The sequence below is a fragment of the Desmodus rotundus genome, chromosome 1 (assembly GCF_022682495.2).
Source record: "Desmodus rotundus isolate HL8 chromosome 1, HLdesRot8A.1, whole genome shotgun sequence".
In the NCBI taxonomy this organism is placed as follows: domain Eukaryota; kingdom Metazoa; phylum Chordata; class Mammalia; order Chiroptera; family Phyllostomidae; genus Desmodus; species Desmodus rotundus.
This window is the reverse complement of record NC_071387.1, coordinates 99015918-99035493: the sequence shown is the minus strand read 5'-3', so window position 1 is coordinate 99035493 and position 19576 is coordinate 99015918. Positions and strand designations below refer to the sequence as shown.

Below are 19576 nucleotides of genomic sequence, written 5' to 3'. Positions count from 1 at the left end.
GGTGGTAAGAGGTTTGCATTTTATTTTAACTTAGAAAATTAATCAGGCACAGACAGACATTACTAACTCCATTCTGTCATAAAGCCATAACCATCTGATTATAAATTCTGAGCCACTTGAGCAAGGTCATGGCCACTTCCAGAAAATCTCCCGGATGTTCTACTTTAACAAGGAAAAGGTGGTCACGGCGGCCCTCGGCCCTCTCAGCAGACACAGAATAAATTACCCCCAGACGAGCAGGGCAGCTGCCGCTCCTCACGTGCACCTCGGGTGCTGGTGTCCTTCTTGCAACGTGCGTGAGCGTGAAGCCGGGTTGTGAGTGTGTCAGGAGGAGGCTGGCACAGACAATATATGATCAATAATATATTTCTATAAACATAGTAAACATACCTGTGTATCGTACATATGCATATATAAGAAACCATGTGAATCAACCGCCTCCACTCGGGCAGTCCCTTGGTTTCTAGACTGTTCCATTACAGTGGATAAAGTCCCAAGCCGGGCCCCACCCTGGCAACCCTCAGCATGGTGACTCCACATAGTCGTTGTCCAGCCCACGGCGAAACCGGGCAGTCAGGGAGCGGCTGATGACGATCACTCGGGGCGCCATGCAGTCCTCTCTCCTGTGAAGAATGTTCCAAATGAGCATGGCGGCGGCCAGGGTGGCCAGGAGGCAGGCGCCAATGTTCAGGTAGCAAGACCAGGACAGGCTGGTGTATGGGCCGATTCTGTAGAACGTCACCAGCCCAATGACCAGGACAAAACCTGTAAATGAAAGACAAGTGCTGAGAAAGCCTTACTCAGAGCCAGGAAAAGGCCTGCGGGACCCCCAAAGTGGACCCCATGAAGAACCAGGGCTTCGCTTCTTCCCCAGCCCTCTGTGCTCCCGGGGCTGGTGATGGGCCACATTCACGGTACCTGCGCTTCAGCGGTGAGCTGCTCTGTAGGAGGACTTTGTGGGTTTGTATGACGCTTGAGTCTGGTAGTTGGGGGTGGGGGTGCAGTGTGCAATCACTACATCCTGGCCAGGATGGTTTCTGGGGCTCCAGAAGAAAGCAGTCTAGTCCCACGTGCTCTCCTTGGGATCCTCCAGGCATCAGGCTGCTTCCTAGTTGCCCTTCCCATAAAGGTGACGCCGACACTCGCGTTCCCTCACCCCAGAAAACCCAGTGGTAACTTTGTCTGAGGTCCTCTCTGACTTTTATAAACAATCCGTTCAAAGTGAAAGCAAACACAGAAATTTCCTAAATCTCATTTAGAAACAACTTGGATTGTTGTTTAACTTAGTCCAAATTCCTGTTCTTAAAAGTTTTCTTGTTCTTAGCATTTGCCTCTAAAGGGAATAGAGATTTTCTTTCAAAAGGCAAGGTGGCCTAGAGCCTGCACACTTAGGGCGGAGACAGCCAAGATGGGAGGCGTGTCTGAGTCTTCTGCGGGCACATTTGGTTTTTCCTCTCACTTCCAAATCAGTGCCTCTGGTTCTAGAATTTCCCTCTCACCCACGTGCTCCCTTCCCCCTGCTTATTTTCCCTCCATATTCTTCCCTTTTCCTAAACTCTGACGGCAGCGAAGGGGAGGGGCCATGCTAATGTGGCCAGTTTTCCACTGACTGCGGTTCTCACAGACTTGTTCACTCTCAGCTCAGAGCTAATACCACAGCATTATTATTTTAATGGTTTTACCTTTAAGGAGCTCCAAAGACCTGATTTCATTAGTTTTAATAAAAGGAAAGCCAGGATTTTGCACCTAGGATCTGTTGACTAGGATAGCAGGGCCCTGATGTGTAATGGAGTTCAAGTCCAAATCCAGGCTAGAAACCCCGGCCAGGAGATGGAGGAGAGGCCACCACTGTTCTGCAGTTGAGGAAGCTGGCCCACAGGGCCCTGCCCCTCCTTGTTCCCTGAAATGGTCACACCCCTCAGCTGGGAGGGGCTGTATGAGGCAGAGGAAACTGGAAGGAGGCTGTGGGGTCCAGCAGAGCCCTGGCCAGCAAGAATGGGGAGAGTGGGCAGAAGCAGAGGCCTGGGCTGCCCAGGGAGCCCTGTGTTCTCCACCAGCTCCCAACCCTCTGACATGCTGACCTGAGTGAGTCTGTGTCTTAGAACCAAAAAGGCCTGATGAAGACATAGCCTCTCGTAACCCAGAATGGTCCAGATGGGACTCTGGCCCTTTTCAGGACCAACCACATTCCCTGCCCTATGCTCTGGCCAGGCTGAGCTGCTGCTGCTGCTGCTGCTGCTGTGGTCCCTCTGCCCGCCCTGCACCGTGATATCTGTACATCTGTCCATGCTGTTCCCTCTACTCCCCACGGCCTCCCCTGCTTTCCTCAGAAAACCACATCGCGCACAAGCAGCGTGGCCCCAGAGCAAAAAGCAGCAGCGATGCCAGCTAATGGTTCTACTGTGCTGTGAGTTAGTGCTGGGGTGGGGTGGAGGACAGGCTTGAGTTTTCCAAAAACACGAGCATCACGTTATCGTCATTCCTGTACCTCCTAGAAAGTATGAATTAAACATTCACCTAACTCGGTCGTGCCCTAAACAATGGTGACAGTGACTAATTCTATTTTAATTGTCTACAGTACTTAGTGGAGCTTTTTATACACGGAAAGCTTCTGGATACTTCCTTTCTGTTAAAAATAATTCTGTTTGTCATGCCTACTGACAAAAAGAAACCTCTGTCATTTCTCTTCCCCAGGGAAGGGTACATCTCTGCCCATGATTCTATGGCACCGGGTTTTACATTAGTGGAGAAAGGAAGTATAGCCTTTTTTTGTGTAATGAGAATGAAAATACTTTGTGTCCTCCTCATTTTTACTGTGTCTCTGGGCATTTTTTATCACCCAAGGGAGACTATTGTGCCTGGTTTAAACAAGCCTCAGAAGGATGGAGCAGGATGGGAACTTTGGAAGAGGGAGTGGAGATGCCAGCTTATGTCAGGAGCAAGGCCCTGGCTGGAGGGGACTCACAGCAAGGCCGGTGGGAGCCTGCAGGGTGAGCAGGACTGTATCGGTCACCCACCCTGAGGGATACAGATGCTTACCCTCTGCTGTGGTTGAAATCTGTTTTCTCTCTTTTTAAACTAAGCTTCCTTTTGGTTTGTGTGTGTTTTTAAAACATTTTAAAAATCTGTTTTGTGGCTTCAGCTGCAATTCTAAAGCATCATTTGTCAAAAGAGAACAGCGTGAAAGAATGGAGCCCCCCTGTGGCCTCCAGGGCAACCCTCTCTCACAGTTGGGTTATCTGTCCTGAGGCTGGTGTACACCTCTGATGAACAGAGAGAGGACCTTGAATTTCATTGCAAGACATTTCAGTGGAGACTCGGGAATCATGAGAATTGGATTGAGAGAGGGGACCGTAAGCTGGAAAGGACTGAAGTGTACTCACTCCCCAGACGGGCAGAATTAGAAAAGGAGGAGACATCAAGCGTTGGCCCAGGTTGGAGGTAGAGGGGACCCACCCTCGCCGACTCGGAGCTCACTACAGCAGAGTCGCCCTAGGATCCACAGTTCCACTCCCAGGATGACGCCCGGCTGAAACCCCTGCCACCCCAGGAAACGTGACCATGCCCCAGATGGGCAGCGTCTGAAACTCGGGTCCTCAGGAGCTGGGGAGCTACGGTTAGCTGGCAACAGCTGCGTGAGCAGCACCGCGCCAGGGTGAGCCACAGCAACAGTGGTTCCCGAGAGGAAGTCACAGGGACACAGCCCTGTCACATGTGCTCCTCTGTGCACGGTTCGCACAGGCTCAGCCATCAGGCTGCTTTTTAGAACAACTTGGAGAGGAATAAAAATACTAAAAACCAGGGAGTGGCCAACACAAGCACAGGACAGCAGTCACCTCCGGGGAAGAGAGGGCTCACGGAAAGGGCCCCCAGGGCCTGCTCAGTGTTTGCCCCTCATGTCTTTAGCAGGACACGCATGGTGCATTGAATCCTTTGCAGGAATGTTCATAATAAAACATTTAGAATACTTTAGAAGTGCAACTAATTTTAGGTTCTTCCACTGGCAAGCACTTCCTGAAGTCTGTCGTGACACTGGCGATAGGCCTCTACTGCTCGCCTTCCCCCGGCTGTGTCGCTCCATTTTGTTGTGTGTGTCAACGCCTTGACACGCGTCTCCTGCAGCTGCACAGGCAGCTCTGTAGGGCACATGTCAGGTGCCCCCCCCACAGATGCCCTGTGGCACCCGCTGCCCTAGGATGCACCTCGGCCTGGCCGGCCCCCTCTGCCCTGTCTCTCTCACGCTACAGCCACGCTGGTGCCTCTGAGATGCCAAGTTCCATCCCCTCCGGGCCTTTCCTGGTGCTGCTGTCCCTGTGCTTCATCAGCCCTGGGAAGGAGGGCTGCCTCCTGCCCTCCTGTTCTTGGTCCCTCAGCTCTCGGATGGTGAGTCGTGGGCCAGCCTCCTTAGGCTCACAGCACGGTGCCTCCTCCAGCAGCGTCCCTGCGGCTGGGGTTCGGCCCACCCATCGGTCTCAGCCCCTCAGATTGCCGCCCAGTTTGAGCCAAGTCCAGATAGATTGTAGTGCAGAGTAGAATGTAGTGCGGGAGGAGAAGTGATGAACGGCAGCTTCCACAGTGACAGCCTCTAAGCTGCTTTTTTTCTGTTGTTATACTACATTAATTTATTGTTAAGGAAACAAAATTGTAACCTACTTTGCCATTTTGCCTGGAAGCTCTTCTAATCTTCTTAATGACCAAAGCCTGTCAGAGGGACAGGACCCCGTTAGCCACAATCAAGTAGATGCCACTCAGCATGGAGCCAGGGCTGCTGTGCTGGCCCCTTGCATTGGTTGGTGAATGGCATGTTCAGCAGCAGACCTAGTGAGGTTCCCCTCATCACCTGTGCTCAGGGCGGGTGGGGGGGTTGCTGAGGCTCAGCTGTTTTGTCCTTAGGGAACTGGCATTCTGCTTGAGGGAATAAAGATGAAATCAGTCGCTACTGCCTGAGCCCCAGTGTGCGAGAGGCATTCGGGACACGTGGTATGGGAGTGCGGGGGCAGCATTCTGCCAGCGAGCAGAGGGGGTGGCAGGACAGACCCTCCCAGAGAGCGGCATTAGGCTAGACCTGTGACATCAGGAGACCAGCTTGTGGAGAGAGCACTCCGAACTCCAAACGGTGAGAATATGAACCCACGGAACACTCCACAGACGTGTGGGCAGAGCGGCCGCTGGCTTCCACCCCCGGCTGTGCCAAGGCACCGTCCCAGCACTGAGTGGCAAGACTTGGATGCTGTCTTGTGCCCACACTGGGATTTCCCAGCATCTCAGGGCTACCCGACTGTATTGCCACTTCTTTTCTTAAGATCGCTATCGTAGGTTTTTAAAGATGGGGAGGCTGTGATTTTGTAACCATTGGAATCTGTTTATTACTTCCTGTGTTTAGCTATGCTGCCTACAGGGTACACAAACTCAGATTTCAGAGTATGTCAGGTTTTTCCGTTAGAAGATGAAAGAACATTCGGGCTGTGGATAAGTGATTCACGAAGTGTAAATTCACATGTACACAGATGCCCTGGGCACAGCCACCTCATCCTGAAAACACGAGCAGGAAAGTGGTAAAGGTGGCGGGTCAGGATCAGCCCAGAGCTGGACAGATGGCGTCTTTGCAAAGTGAAAATGAACGAGCCACGCGCCCTGCCGTTTCATCGTATGTCTGGAAAACTGCTGAAAGCCAGCCGCGAGCAGCAGCGAGCTGCTTCCAGCACAGCTGGCGTAATTCAGAGGCTGCACCTTACCTGGCTTTCCCCCACCCGGAGAAGGAGAAAGAAAGAGCCTAGTTCTGTATCCTGGTGTGAAAAAAGGTTAACGAAATTCCCGTTTACATGACTTCTGTGTAAGATCAGTGTCGGCCTTTGCTTTATTTTAGTTCAGCATGTAGTCAGAGAAGACGTTTGTTTCCCTAACATTAAAAAAGTGCACGTAGGAAAACCCGCTTCTGAAACAGCGGGCACAGGCGCTGAACAGCGGGCAGAGCCTGGGCCACAGGGGTGGCCTTCACGCCAGGGCTGCTGCAGTGACACTTGCACTCTGCCTCGTTAGACTCCAGTGGTTGACAGATACCCAACGCTGCCCTAGGCCACCGGGGGCTGTAGGCACTGAGCAGACATAGGAAGCACGGGGATCTTCCACGGGTGCCACTTGTCAGAAGTAAAAAGCCACAGAGACACGGGAAGGCAGGGGCCCACGTGGGCTCACCGCCTCACTGCGCACCCCCAGCCCCAGCCCCGATGCCAGGTAGAGCCAAGTGCAGACATCCTTCTGAAGTGAAACTAGCCTCTTACTGTCACAGCTCTGGCTGAGGGAGGGGGGTGGTGTTGAACTAGGTACAGGAGTGCTCTGGCCTCAGCCTCAGATTGTCCGTTTCTGTCACAGCCTGATGTGGAGACTCCCCTCTCTCCTCAGAGTTGTCCCTGAAGACTTCTCCCAAGAATTTTCAGGGATGCTAATGTTTGTCCAGAAACAAGTTTGAGGGGAAAGTTTTAGCAAACACACCAAATTCTGCACATGGAGTCGGTTCCATCTCATGAATTTATGTTTCCAAAGCCAGCAGCCCCTTCCTGTGAACTGGCCTCGCAGTGGGCAGTGTGATTCACAGCTCCGCCTGCAGAGCGCCCTTTCCTTTCTCTTCCTTCCTCCCCGCTTCCTAGGGTGTCGGTGTCTGTCACGGGGCCTTCCTTTTGAATGACTGTCAGCACACGCAGGTGGCATAAGTGGAAACCCGTGGGACTGACCTCTGAGCTCTTCACCCAGCACACCTGCCTCAGCACGCACGGCAGCTGAACTGGCAAAGCAGGCACCTGTGACTTAGGGCTGGTGTGACAGCTTCTAGAGCATGGGGGTCAAACTCGTTTTCCCCGGGGGCCACGTCAGCCTCGCGGTGGCCTTCAAAGGGCCGAATGTAATTTCAACTCCTTAACAGTTAAGGAGTAGTTACGTTTATACAGTCCCAAAATTATTTCAGCCCTTTGAAGGCAGGCGCGAGGCTGATGTGGCCCCCAGGGAAAACGAGTTTGACACCCCTGTAGAGAGTATACAGGGTCCGGCAGAAATAACGCCTGTGTTTGAGTGTGGTTGGTAGACTAGTAATATGGGTGTAATAATTTTCAGTCTTAATTTGAAAATATCACCTAAAATGTCATATGGTGTGCTTGAGTGTGATATTGTTACGTTACAGAATTACATGCTTATGATTTTGTCATTAAAGATTTTGTAATAAAAAGAAGGGGCATTATTTGTGCCATACCCTGTATGCACAGAGCAAACTAGTTAGTCAATGGACCTGCTCAGGGCACAGCTGTGGTTGGGATCCTCCAACATTGTGAGCAGAAGAACGGTGGTGATCCAGTGTTTCTGCCGAGAGGGAGGGGTTCTGGGAAAAGGAAAGACTGAAGATGGTACAGTTCAAATGATCATCCACTCCCATGGGAACCGGCGCTCCAAAGTGCTGCCTGACGTACCAGGGTCCTGAGCAGCACGGAGAAAACGCAGAAGGAAGAAATGAGACGTGCAGTTGGGATACAGTCTGGGGCTTGGGACGTAGGTACAGAAGACAGCAAAGCAAATTATCCAGACCAAGCAACGTACCAGTTTGTTGTAAAAAAAAAAAAAAAAAAAAACCCAAAATTTGTGTAATCCTATGAGAAGGTCCCTGAGTCTGAGAAAAACAGCAGAATCCCCATCAGCTCCTGAGGTACCAGGACAATTACCATTTACCACCTCGGCTGACCTTTGAGGACCACTGATAAAATTAGTACTCTCAGGGCAGGGAGTCAGTAGTCCTTGGTGTGTTTATACGTTTTGCCATCATAAGAAAAACTCTAATGATTTCCAGAAATGGAAAGAGGAAGCCAGCGGAGATGAAGCCACGTGAGGCTTTTAAAGTGGCTTTTGACCAGGTTCCACAGTAAACTCCACTCTTAGTCATCCTGCTGAAACCCGAGAGGCTTTGTGTCTCAAGGAGAGGACTGGCTGAGGTCCTCTCCTGGAGGAAGAATACAGCCCAGAGCCTGGTGCCGCAGGTCATCATGGCGAGGACTGGCGTCCACCAGCTGCAGAGCGTGTGTGCTCAGGTTGTAGGTGACGCTGAACTCTGTGGAGTGCCAGGCTTCAGAAATCGGGGCGTGAGCAGCCAGGGATAGACGAGTGCAGGTTCCCTTCTTTGGGAGGAAGGCACGAGGGCTTGGGCCTGCCAGGCAGCTCCGTGAACAGATGAGGAATTGCTGGAGAACGTCCCAAGGAGAGCCCAAGGCCGTTATGGGGGCAGTTCAGAATGAAATGTGAAACAGCCAACTTCTGCAAAAATGGTTGTACGTTTGCACTTTAACTGCATCATTTCGTTGTGGTTGTTACACTTTGAGAAAAATTACTAGTTCAAGACAGGTCCAGGGCCACTCGCGCGATTGACGAGGAGGCTAGACTAAAACTCTGCAGAGATGGAGGGTGAGGGTTACTTAGGGGGAGAGTTGATAAATCGTAAGCTAGGAATAATATCAAATGTTAGAATAAGAAACCTATGGATGCCTGAGAGCGAGAGCCACACGTTTCAGAAGAAACACGTTGTGATAAATTTGTGGCTAGTAGACCTGTAGCTGCTCTTTGAAGGGAGGCAGACTGCTTGGGCTAAAAGCCCCACATTGGGACAAAGAGGACTGCGTTTTTTATCATAATACGCCTGGGTATCACAGGTATGGATGGGTGTAGCCTGGGACACCGTTTCTAGCGTCCTTGATGTGGTACTAGAGGATTTTTTCACTTACATATCAACAGTTTCCAAAAACGATTGCAAGCGGCATATATGTGGACTTTCGTGAGCAGTGGGGATGAGAGGGAGAGGCTTAGGGGAGGGAGCAGATGAGAAGCCCACTCTTTGGGTCCTCCAATTGCTTGATCCCATCCTGTCGTCAGGCAAGATACTGGCTCCCAAGACAAGGGGGGGGGCCTACTAGCCCAGGGATCTCAGTAGTGGAGTGCACAGGTCCTCCACCCCAGGGGGAGCACCAGCATGCACCACTGGGGGACAGTGAGCCATGGGGGCCACCAGCTGTGTTGCCAGCCTGATCAAGCATGGGCGGCCACAGGGTTCTCAGGCTGGACTCCAACAGCGCACTGCAGGGGAGGCTCAGCAGTAGCCAAGGAGTTACTCTTCAAAGATGCAACTTGACCCAAGTGCAGAGCCTTGAATAACCACTAGATCATCCATCCCACCTAAAAATGTCAGCCTTGGGCCACACATAATAGTCCTGCATAGCCAATAGCAAGGGCCCAGGAGCCACTGGGAGCCCCTAGGGGGCTGCAGGAGGGCCATACTCAGGAAATTTCAAAGCACTACTCCCAGCATTCTGCCCAGGAGGATAGTCTGCCCATAGAGTGGGCCAAGGGGGCAGCTGGTGGGGCTATGGCCCTCACAGCAAGCTCAGGCGGAGAGCCCTAATCGTGGCGAAGAGCACAGAGCATGTGTGGGGACTGGTAACATGTCAGTGGGGTGTCGTCCAGCAGGACTGTAGTGGGGAGTCAGAACAATGGTAGCAGCAAGCACGACTGAAGGTGGTGTCTGCAGGCCTGGGTCGCCCCATGTTGTCCAAAGAGCACAAGGATGAGGTGACTCATCCAGAGCCAGGCTGCCTGCTCCAGAGCCCGCTCTCACCCAGACACCCGTGGGAAAGCTCAGCTGTTCTCAGGAGCCCAGAGGTACCACCAAGCTGAGCTGCCTGCAGAGTTCACTCTGGCTTTCTCCTCTGCTCCAAGTGTCTGACGTGAGTTGTAGGCAGCTGCCGTTATCAGAGGCTGGGAAAGAACTTTTGCCTCTCATAGGTGGCTTCCTCTGACTGCAGCCCCCGCCCCGGCCCCACTCAGCACTGCTTTCCCTGCTCTAGCTGTGCCTTTCTGCACACAGCAGTGAGGCCTCAGACACGAAGAAACAGAGGCAGTGAGAGGAGGGACCAGGGGTTGGGGAGAAAGGAAAGGTCTGTAGAGTGGGCCAGACTGAAGCTCACGCACGTGTGAGGCCGTGGGAAGGAAGCTCTTATGCCTGGCAAAGCAAGGCCCATGCGTCACAGCTGCTGGCCCTGGGGCTGGGATGGCCTGTTGGCCCTCACACCGCAGGTCCGCAGTACAGACCCTCCTTGAACCTCTGCCGTCATCAGAACATGAGGGGCGTGTGGTCGCAGCCTAGCTGCTCTGAGCCCTCTGGAGAGGGCTCCAGCACTCTAAACTTGGATTACTGGCAGGTTGGTGGTCCTTAAAAGGCCTGGGGGAGGAAAAAAGAGAGGAAAGCCTGATGGTTGGTGTCTGTTGTGGGCTGGTTGCAACAGAAAGAGCCAAGGTGGGGAAGGAGACAGTGCAGAGCTGCTCCGTGGTGACAACGCCCATCTCACTGGCCACTGCGTGGCATCCTGCCTGCCAAGGGCCTTGTAGCCACCCTGCGGGGCACCAGAGATGAATTGGGGCGCCTTAGGCTCGTGTCTCTGACACGCAGGGTCCTTTCCCCACAGGGAAAATGCAGGGTTTTCACAGCATATTCAGCTTATGGGATGGGGGTGGATAAGGGACAAAAAGAAATTTTTTTCACCTTCAAGGTAAATTAAAATTGCACTTGGGCCCTGGCCAGGTGGCTCAGTTGGTTGAGCATCACCTAATGCACCAGAAGTTTGCAGGTTCTAGTCCCGGTCATGGCACATCCCTAGGTTGTGGGTTTGATTCCCCAGGCAGGGCACATATGGGAGGCAGCTGATCAATGTTTCTCTCTCTCTCTCTCTCTCTCTCTCTCAAATCAGTGAATGTGTCATTGGGTGAGGATTAAAAAAATACATATCCTTGGTAAATTCTGCAAAGAAAGGGGGAACTTGTGTGTGTTGGCCTGACTGTGACAGAGCAAACCAGGTGGTATGGCTGATATTTCATAGGTTTTTGAACCATAAAAATGGCCACTTCATAGGGTCCCCCAATGTCACTGTGACAGGGTCCTTTGAAGCCGCAGCTCTGAGGAGTGAGCCTGTCCTTTCACAGACCCAGGCCAGGCATTGTGTAAGCATGGACTGTGCCCAGAAACTAGTGTAGAATGAATGAGCAAGTGAGCAGATGCCCATGTCAGGCTGCAGTGCCCGGATAGCCGCCTATCAGCAAGTTTCTGTCTCGGGCTGGTTCCAGATTTTCCCGGCCCCCAGTTTATGCCATGTGTTTTTCCCTTCCTCATTTTCTCCCCCTGCCCACCCTCTGGCCCAGGCACTAGGGACTCAAGGTTGGCTTGCGTAACAGGTACTAGCAGGCATTTCCCCCTCCTGGGACAGGATATCCTGGCGCCCTTCAGTCTCTCCCTAACTGTTTAAAACGGACCGGAGCACAGGAAAAAACCTAACTCTAAAATTAGCAGCATGATAGAAGAAAGGCACATAGCTGCATTCTGTACTGTTTGTCAATGAAACAAGTCTAAACAGGGCCAAATGCATTTCCTTTTTGGGCGAAACAGACCTACTGGGAGTAATGGTCAGACACCGAGGGGCGAGGCAGCCTGGGAGGCGAAAGGAACCATCTGAAATACTGTGGGCTGTCCCTCGGTGCTTCTGGCTTTTTCCATTGGCCTCTGCCTGGCCGACTTTTTTTTAATAGAGCCTGGTCCAACCTTTCCAGGGGTTGTGCTGGCCTGGAAATACGTAGGGGAGGAGCACAGTACCCTCTGCCCCACCTCGCCAGGACAGGCTCCCAGGAGACCTCTGGCAGCCCAGCCCACCCCCCTGCCAGGGCTGCAGCAAGACCACTTGATTTCAGTTAATGGGGCTTCCCCCCGCTTTTGAGTTTTTACAATATGTTATTTGTAAACAACACTATCTTGTTCTAAAATAAGAGTTTGCAGGAAGTAAAAGGTCGGTTTCACACCAAACCCACAATATTTCTTCCAATAATTCTAAATAAGTATTTCAAAGGAGTTTCTTGAGAAATGCAATGACTGATTTGATTATCCTGCTAGGAGTTATTTTCAAATCAGGAAATGTTACTTTCATTTCCTCAATGCCACTAAAATATCTGGTTTTTATCTAGCTTTTCTAATCACGTTTTGAAATCTTCCGCTTCCTTCTTGAAGGGATGGGATTTCAGATAACCCACATGACGGAGACATGCTGTTTCACGGAGGCAAGGAAACCAGTTCTGTTTTACAGCCCTAAGGTTGGCAGAGGGCAGATGGGTCCTTTTCCTAAATCACTTGGCATGTCTGGGTTTTTACCCACAGTCATGGAGGAGGGGTGGAGGTGGGCGTGATCAAAGATCCCATTCCACCTGCCTGATTAATTCTCAGAGTCAGTCCATTGTGGGGAGTGCGGGCAGACTTCACCCCTGCTTTGCAGATTGTGTCACATGGATAGTAAGTGATGGAGGCAAGAAGCAATCCGGTCCCCTTCACGCCAAACCCTGTGCTCTCCTCTGGTCGGCCCTCAGCTACCCTCTTCCTGCGTCCAGCCTGTGGAGAAGTGCCCAGCCCAGGGCCACATGACCTTCCATTAACAGGACACAGGAGGGCCTTTCTGATTCCCACCCAGGCGCTTTCCAGCACTCAAACACCTGCCAGTCTGTTAGCTTCATTCTGGCAGTTGTGTTTCTCCAGAAGGGTAAGGGCTGGGATCCATTATTCCTAGAGTGATTCCATTCAGACTTCCTGCCATGTCTTCTCCTGGGCTTGTTGGAATCGCACCTTCAACATTGGGACATGCTGCCATTCTCCAGCAAGCACGTCAGCTGCTGGCACCACGTCCTGGCCACTTCATCAGTCTCTGTCCCCACGGGACCACTGACCTGACTTTCCACAGCAGGTTGTGGAGAGCCTGAACTTCCCCAGGTTTCTACAGTTGTTAACCCTGAGCCAGTGAGAGGGAACAGAGGCCGAGGGAAACCAGCAGAGCAGCCCCCCGGGGTGCCTCCGTGGCCACCAGGGAACCTCTCAGAGCAATTCCATTCATAATTTACAATGATGACACCACCACTCTCTCCCTTCCAAGACCCCAAGGTGTGTCACGCCCAGCCCCATTTCAACTTAGTCACCCCCAGAGGCCATGATGGCTTCCAGATCGGTCCAAAGATGCTCACTCCCTGATGGCTCTGGGCCTGGCTGCTCTTTGGGAAAGCGGGGCTGTCTCGCCTCACCAGACGTAGGCTCAGGTGGCACTCGCCTCTCTGCCAAGGGCAGGCTGCTTCACCACCCCTCCGGGCTGCCGTGCCCTCTCAGGAGGGCGTGAACCCAGGCCACCTACCACATGGGCTGCTGGAGACTTTGGAAGACAGAGCACATTACCCCCATGCCAGCACCTTGTCTCAAAATGGGAAAGGGCTAGGGGCCACAGCTACAGAGATACAAAGCCAATGCTGCTCGAATCCTCAGCACTCCTCACCTCTGTGTGCGTGCTCCTGTTTTGCTTCGGCCCACAGCAACAGGTGCGGCAGGAGGGGTGACCCAGAGGGTCCCTGTGTCATTAGAAGGCCTTCCGGCCTCAGCACAAACTGGGGTGTTGCTGTTGTGTTTGCCCCTCTAGGGCGTGAGGGTACTTACTCGCCAGCTGGAACGCAGCAGCCATGGCCTCCTCCCAGCACTGGGAATCAGGTGACATTGGGGGCAGGCATGTCAACCCCAGGATGAAAGTGAGCTGGCCTGCAGCGAGGGCCACTGTGGCGACCAGGTTGCAGGCACGCATCATGTCAAATTGCACTGTGAGGGGCCAAGAGGGAAGAAGGCAGGTGGTCAGCGCTGTGCGGGATGCTCAGGGCTGGGGCGCTCTCTCCTCCTGGGGCTCATCCCTCTGTCTGTACTGAGAGCCTCACTGATCTCCCTCTGCCCCACAACCCCAGCCTTCATGTACTCCATTCCCCCACTCTCACCCAGTCCAGGAGTGAGGGACATATACATAGGGCAGAAGGACAACAGAGCAACACTGTGGATGAACTGCAAAGGCCAGGGGCAGGGGCAGCAGGTCCCTTCCCTGTGGCTCTTCCAGACTGTTAAAGTGGCCCCATCACAGCTAATGAAAACTAGCCCCCTAGGGCCCCTAACCCCTCCCAGTGTCAGGCCGAGGTGGTGTCTGGCAACGGTCACATTCAGCCCTTGAGGAACCTGAGTCACATGGAGGTGTCATGTGCCCCCTGCCATAGAAGGTACATTCCTTCTGCCCGTAGTGTCTCAACAGCTTCCTTCTTGCTGTCCATCTGTCATTCAGAGCCTAAAGGATCTTGCCCTTCCCTAACCCCAGGCCTTCTCCCAGTGCCTGCTCCAGCCTGGGGTGGGCCCACTGGCTCTGAGGCCAGTGTGGATGTGGCAGGAGAGTAGCAGAGGCCTCAGACATTGGGAACTCCGAGCAGATTCTAGGAGAGCCCAGCGCCGAGGGTCAAGAAGTACAAGAAAGCACGTGTACTGCTAGATGAATGACAGTCACCAACAAGTGAACCCTTGCACCTTCTTGCGTTGAGCCTGACGGTGTAGACTGAGGTGAGCGCTGTGGGTTCTTCTCCCTCAGTCCTCATTCTCGCAGGCATCGCCCCCTTCGCAGGTGGGTTGTACCTCCCTGTAACTGAGCGCACAGTCTATAGTCTTCAGAGTGACCTCAGAAACAACTGCCATCACCATGAACCCTGGCACTGCTCTCTGACCTTTTGCAGCACAGGAGACAGCGGACAGGGGTCGGGCAAAGTCGGAGGAGCCCCAGTGGAGCAAGCAGGGCCAGGCCTGGTGTGGTGGTGGGCCCGGGGTTCCGGGGAGGAGGGAACGGACGTGGGGGCCTGGAGGACAGCGGGAGTGCTCCTTGAGCCTCCACACCAGGGGCACTGTGTGCTCGCTGGAGTCTGAGACTTCCCCACCTCGCCCGGGGCCGAGGCCGGCAGCTCAGGCTAATGAGCAATGGTTTAGGCCAATTTGCTGGTACTTTTCTGGCTACTCGTGCAGTGTTAGTGGGGCGCCTGGAGGTGCAGCTGGTGGCCTTCTGTCAGGATGGGGTGAGCTCGAGCAGTGCTTCCCACCTGACTCAGGAAGGCTGGCTGTCTTCCTGTGGAGGCTGTTGTTCCCACTGCTCTTTCTTCTTCACATTTTATTCTCTTCGCAGTTAGACTCTGCTTCTCTAAAAGGTGGTAGGATTTAGCAGGCGGAAGCGACCTGAGGCAAGGCTGTGAGACATCGTGAAGGTTAACAGCGAGGCCCAGAGAAGTCTGTCTGGTTTCCCAAGCCCAGGCTTGCAGGCAAGGAAAGACTTGAATGAACTGCTGGCGGAGGGGAGGAGTAGCGTGCGACGGACACCAGCACTGGGCAGGGGACAGCCTCGGGGAGTGCGTGGTGGTGCGGTGAGGCCGCATGACTGAGGCTCCCAGGAGCCCTGAGCAGAGCACACCCGGGACCCTGGCAGGTCCCTTCCCTTGGGGGGCCTGCTGCCCTGCCCACCTGGCCATCCTCTTTGGCTCAGCTCCATCCTTCCTGGCAGCTCTGAGTACACAGCCCTGTGGCGTCCCCAAGCTCACAAGCCATTGCACAGGCCTGCCCAGGTCCCCATGGATCTTGTATTGAAGATGTCAAGAGGGTGGAAAGGATGAAATGGCGACTGCTCACAGACTCACCGCTCTGCCTCAGATGAAGACCCCCCTCTCTGAGCCGTACTCCCTTCACTGGCCTCTCAGAGGGGACCCGTCCTGGCTGGCATCCACCGTCCCTGGCGTTTTACTGGTTATAACACTACCTGTGTACCTAGTCTGGGCAGCAGTGCCCGGATTTTAAGGAACCCAATGAAATGTGGCAATGAATGTCACCTGGCCGGGCAGCGTGTGGTGCACACGCCATCACCTGCGTTTCCAGTGAGACTCAGGCCACCTACCTGGGACCAGAGAGCATCGAATCACCTATGGGCAGGGCAAGGGGCTCCCCCCAGGGAGCGCTGGGCTCCAGCCATCTGCCCAAGATGTGGTTACTGTTTTTTCATGAATGCATCTTGCTTCAGAAGAGGAACATCGGGTGCTTGACAGAATGCATGGAATGTGGAAAGGTGAAAACTGACCGAAAATAAGGGTCAGAACAGGACTGACCCTGGAGTTAGGTTATGGGGTCTCTTTGGGAGCCAAAGGGGGACCTCAAACCCCGTGAGTTCCCCCGAAACCTCACAGGAAGAAAAGAGCCACCTGATGGGTAATGAAAGTCAAGATCACTGGCCCCTGTGCCCCTGCCCAGTATGCTCAGGACACCCAGCTTCACAGAAACCCCTGATCGGAGTTGAGTAATGGCTCCTTGAGGTGTTTGCCGCAGGGCGTTGCCAGGACCTCTGGCACAGAGCCTGCAGGAGCCTGTTGCTGTCCCCAAGCCGCCGCCCTGGCTGCCTGCAGCAATGTGTGGAATCTCTGGGATACAGCCTGGCTCTCTGGTCAAAGCAGTGATGAGTGACGAAGGGCAAGTCATGCCCCCTTGGTGCCTCTAGACGGGTGCCCAGGATTGGACTGTGCACTGGACTGTCCACTCTGCCTCCCAGACCCCACTGCCCCATCACAGACGAGATGGTTTGACAGAGCAACAGCTGGGAGGTGTGGAGGGTGTTTTCACAGAGGCAATGCGTGTCACACAAGGACTCCCTGCTCTTTCCTCATCTCTGTGCCTTAGCTAGATGGTGGGCAAAGCGTGGGCTGGGGTTTTCCATGGAGTCAATGAGACTGAGCACTGGTTTGACTTAAGGTGGTGGCAGGAAGCCCCAGCTCTGGACCACCTGGGCCAGGATGCCCACTTGCTGCTCCCTGTTCCTGTCACACGGACCTGGTGTGACGTTGGCTTGCTTTCCTCAGTTCAGTCTTGCTGGAGAAGCTTCTGTAGACCTTTTGCTCTTTCTGGGCCAATATTTGATGCTCAGAAATTGATTACAGTTAGCTGCAACAAACACCATACTAATGGCATGAGGATATTTTAAAAGTTGGTCAGGAACCTTATCAGGTGGTCCGGGAGGGACAGCAAACAAGGGCAGGTGAATGCGGCTGCTCAGGACACACAGCAGGGTGGGAGGGAGGCGAGGGCTGGCTGTGTGGAGATAGGAGGATCCCTGTGTGACCAGTCCTTAGCATGGGGACAGAGAGGATAGGCACACAGGGAGGGCACCTGGGCAGCACTGGGGCTGTGGCAGGGGTCCTTGAGCTCGAGGACGTCCCCCTCCCAGTCTGGGGGAGGGGAGAGGTGCAGGCTTTGCAGAGCTCTCACTGGAGCTGCCTCAGGGCCACTGGTTTTCATTGCTCCTCAGGACAGTCCCCAAACCAGAAGGATCGTTCTTGACCAGCGAGTCACACAGAGACCCAAGTCCATCTGCATTTATCCGGCTTCCCATAGGCCCCTGAATTCAGCAAGCTCATAGAAAATTCTGAAGTCTTTCATGCAGTTTGATCTTTTAAACAGAGGTTTTCGCTCCCTGTTTGCAAAGGAGTGGGGAGGGGCAGATAACCAACCCGAGACAGATGACCCCCTCGGGCTGTGGTGAGGGACTCTGAGTGGACAGAGTGGGCTGCATGGCCCCAGGGACCTCAGCTGAGCCCGTCTCCTGCAGTGTCCGTTTCTGCGTGTGAAATGGGATGACACCCCCACCGCAGATTCCCCCTCAGGTCGGGTTCCACGGCCACGCGGTTGAGGACAGTCACACACCAAGCATGTGTCTGCACTGCCTGCAGACTCCGGGATGCCCTCCGACAGAACCCAGCGCAGCCGTCTGCAGCCTCACGTGTGTCACGTGTCCTTGAAGACAAACTTTGTCTTCCCAAGAGACGACGCCCACCTGCAAGTTAGGCCCTGTCGGCAGTTTAAAGGGTCTTCACGGGGAGATCTTTGCCCATCAACCCCAGTGACTGTTTAGATGACCAGCGTCTTCATACTTAAGGACTCTTCCCTGTGGTACACACAAACCTGACCCTACTTTCAAAGTCAAGTTCCCAGCTTCCAAAGCAATGTTAGACCCAGTGCTCAGCATGACCAACCAGTAACTGGGCAGAGGGAGCAAGGGCGCTGCCCTTCGGGGCTGGCCTCTGCAGGCGATCGGCGGTCCCACCCACAGTCAGTCCTGGTGGGTCTCCCCCGGAACTGCGTACCACCTTAACTACCCTAGGGACTGTGGAATGAAGTCAGAACTCAGCCATGTGTTCTTAAGCTTCTTGTTTATTTTTCTCATTAACAATCTTAATTTTCCACTAGGAAAAACGCATTTTCCTTGCTTTGGTTAAGGCATCTGTTCTTTAGCTGTAGGTGATGGCAGAGAAAAGCCCACTACTACATGAGAACTGTCACGAAGGAGCGGAGGCGGGTGTGCGCTGAGTGGGACCGACGTGTGCCTGTGGCTCCCCGGGGGAGGGTGGGCGTGGAGCTTGGGGCCTGCCGGTTCCTCAAGAGCCTGTGCCGCCCCTCAGAGCAGAGCACCCCTCACCTGTCAGCAAACACGACCCGGGTCTCCTGCGTGCTGCACAGGGCTAGCAGGCCCCCCACCCCCTATTCTGAAGAAGACAGAAAAGTGAGCAGACTTACGTTTGACGGTACCTCTGGACTCCTGGAAGCCTGCTGCCTCAGAGCCCCAGCCCAGGGCCTCACAGTCCCTTGTATCCACCTGCGCAGGCCTGGTCCCAGGGCTTGGCCCTCCCCGGGCCCTATCCACCAGCCAGCAGGACCTCCATAGCCCCACACTTCGCTTGCGCCCATCTTCCAGCGTCTGATACACCCAGTTGGGGGTGAAGGCTGCTGCATTGTTGAGGATGAGAGAGACCAGGGCCACCAGCACGGCTGTGGCCACCAGTTTCTGGACAGTCATCACTGACTGCCGGTGCCGACCGCTTGTGGAGAAAGTCCCAGTCCTGGTCAGCTTCTGTGGCCAGGGAGAACCAAGACGCTGCTAGGGGTGGCTAGAGGACATCACCGTTCATTCTTGGAGGGTCGGGAAGGCCCGTGCAACAGGTGCAGGTGAGGCCACTTCACGGTCCTCCTTACCCTCCTTCCTGCACCTGGAGCAGGGACAGGCCTGATCTGAAGGTGACTGCGTGGCCCATCCCGGGAAGGAAGCAGGGCACCAGAGAGAGTCCAGAATCCTGAATGCGCCGTCTTCCTGGGAAGCAGAGGCCCAGGGAGGCTGGAAGCCTCTTCTCCCCGACTCGGGAGAACAGAGAGTAACTGGAGAGGAGAGGCAAATGGCAATGTGGTATCAGCCGAGCCTCCTTAAAACCAGCTCAGAGCAAAGCTAGTGCGGTAGCCAGGCTCTGAGCAGGGCCGCAGGGAACAGTGCGGGTTCAGCGGCCTCTGTGCTGCCTGAGCCCCTGCCTGGTGCCTCCAACACAAGACGGCTGGTCCTGGAAAGCAGAGAGCCTGCTGCAGGGAAGTATGTGTGCGTGTGTCTGTGTGTGTATGTGTGTGCGCATGCATTTTCCCCCTGTCTCCGAGCAGAGAGGAAATGGTTGTTTTTGAGGCTGTTTTTGGTGAGCTGGAGGGCGTAGCCAACTGCAACAAATAGCTGCTGGCCGCAGCAGCCAGACACTAACAGGATGTGTTTCCTGATAGGAAAGGCAGGGGGGCCTTCTGAAGTCCTGCTCCATGACCCTCCTCCCTGGCTTCTCCCCA

The 19576-nt window shown here is 54.1% G+C and overlaps 2 protein-coding genes across 4 annotated transcripts in view; one reads left to right on the top strand and one right to left on the bottom strand.

Annotated features, from left to right (window-relative positions):
* The window catches only part of IFT140 (intraflagellar transport 140), a 94769-nt gene that overhangs the window by 48259 nt on the left and 26934 nt on the right, over nt 1–19576 (top strand). The gene's annotated exons all lie outside the window — the stretch shown is intronic.
* TMEM204 (transmembrane protein 204) lies at nt 6–19447 on the bottom strand. The gene is made up of 3 exons (XM_024553168.4): nt 18497–19447; nt 13535–13690; nt 6–765 (listed from the first exon to the last, which is right to left on the bottom strand). Exons 1-3 carry the CDS (start codon nt 18774–18776, stop codon nt 521–523), a joined length of 681 nt encoding a protein of 226 aa, XP_024408936.1. The 5' UTR covers nt 18777–19447; the 3' UTR covers nt 6–520.

What these genes read in the sequence shown, in the direction of transcription:
- TMEM204 (XM_024553168.4), bottom strand. Translation starts at nt 18,776, where the DNA reads ATGACTGTCCAGAAACTGGTGGCCACAGCCGTGCTGGTGGCCCTGGTC. An exon ending in GTCCAGAGGTACCGTCAAAC is followed by an intron (nt 13,691 to 18,496) that starts GTAAGTCTGCTC and finishes GGCCCCTCACAG; the next exon opens with TGCAATTTGACATGATGCGT. An exon ending in TGCTGCGTTCCAGCTGGCGA is followed by an intron (nt 766 to 13,534) that starts GTAAGTACCCTC and finishes TTTCATTTACAG; the next exon opens with GTTTTGTCCTGGTCATTGGG.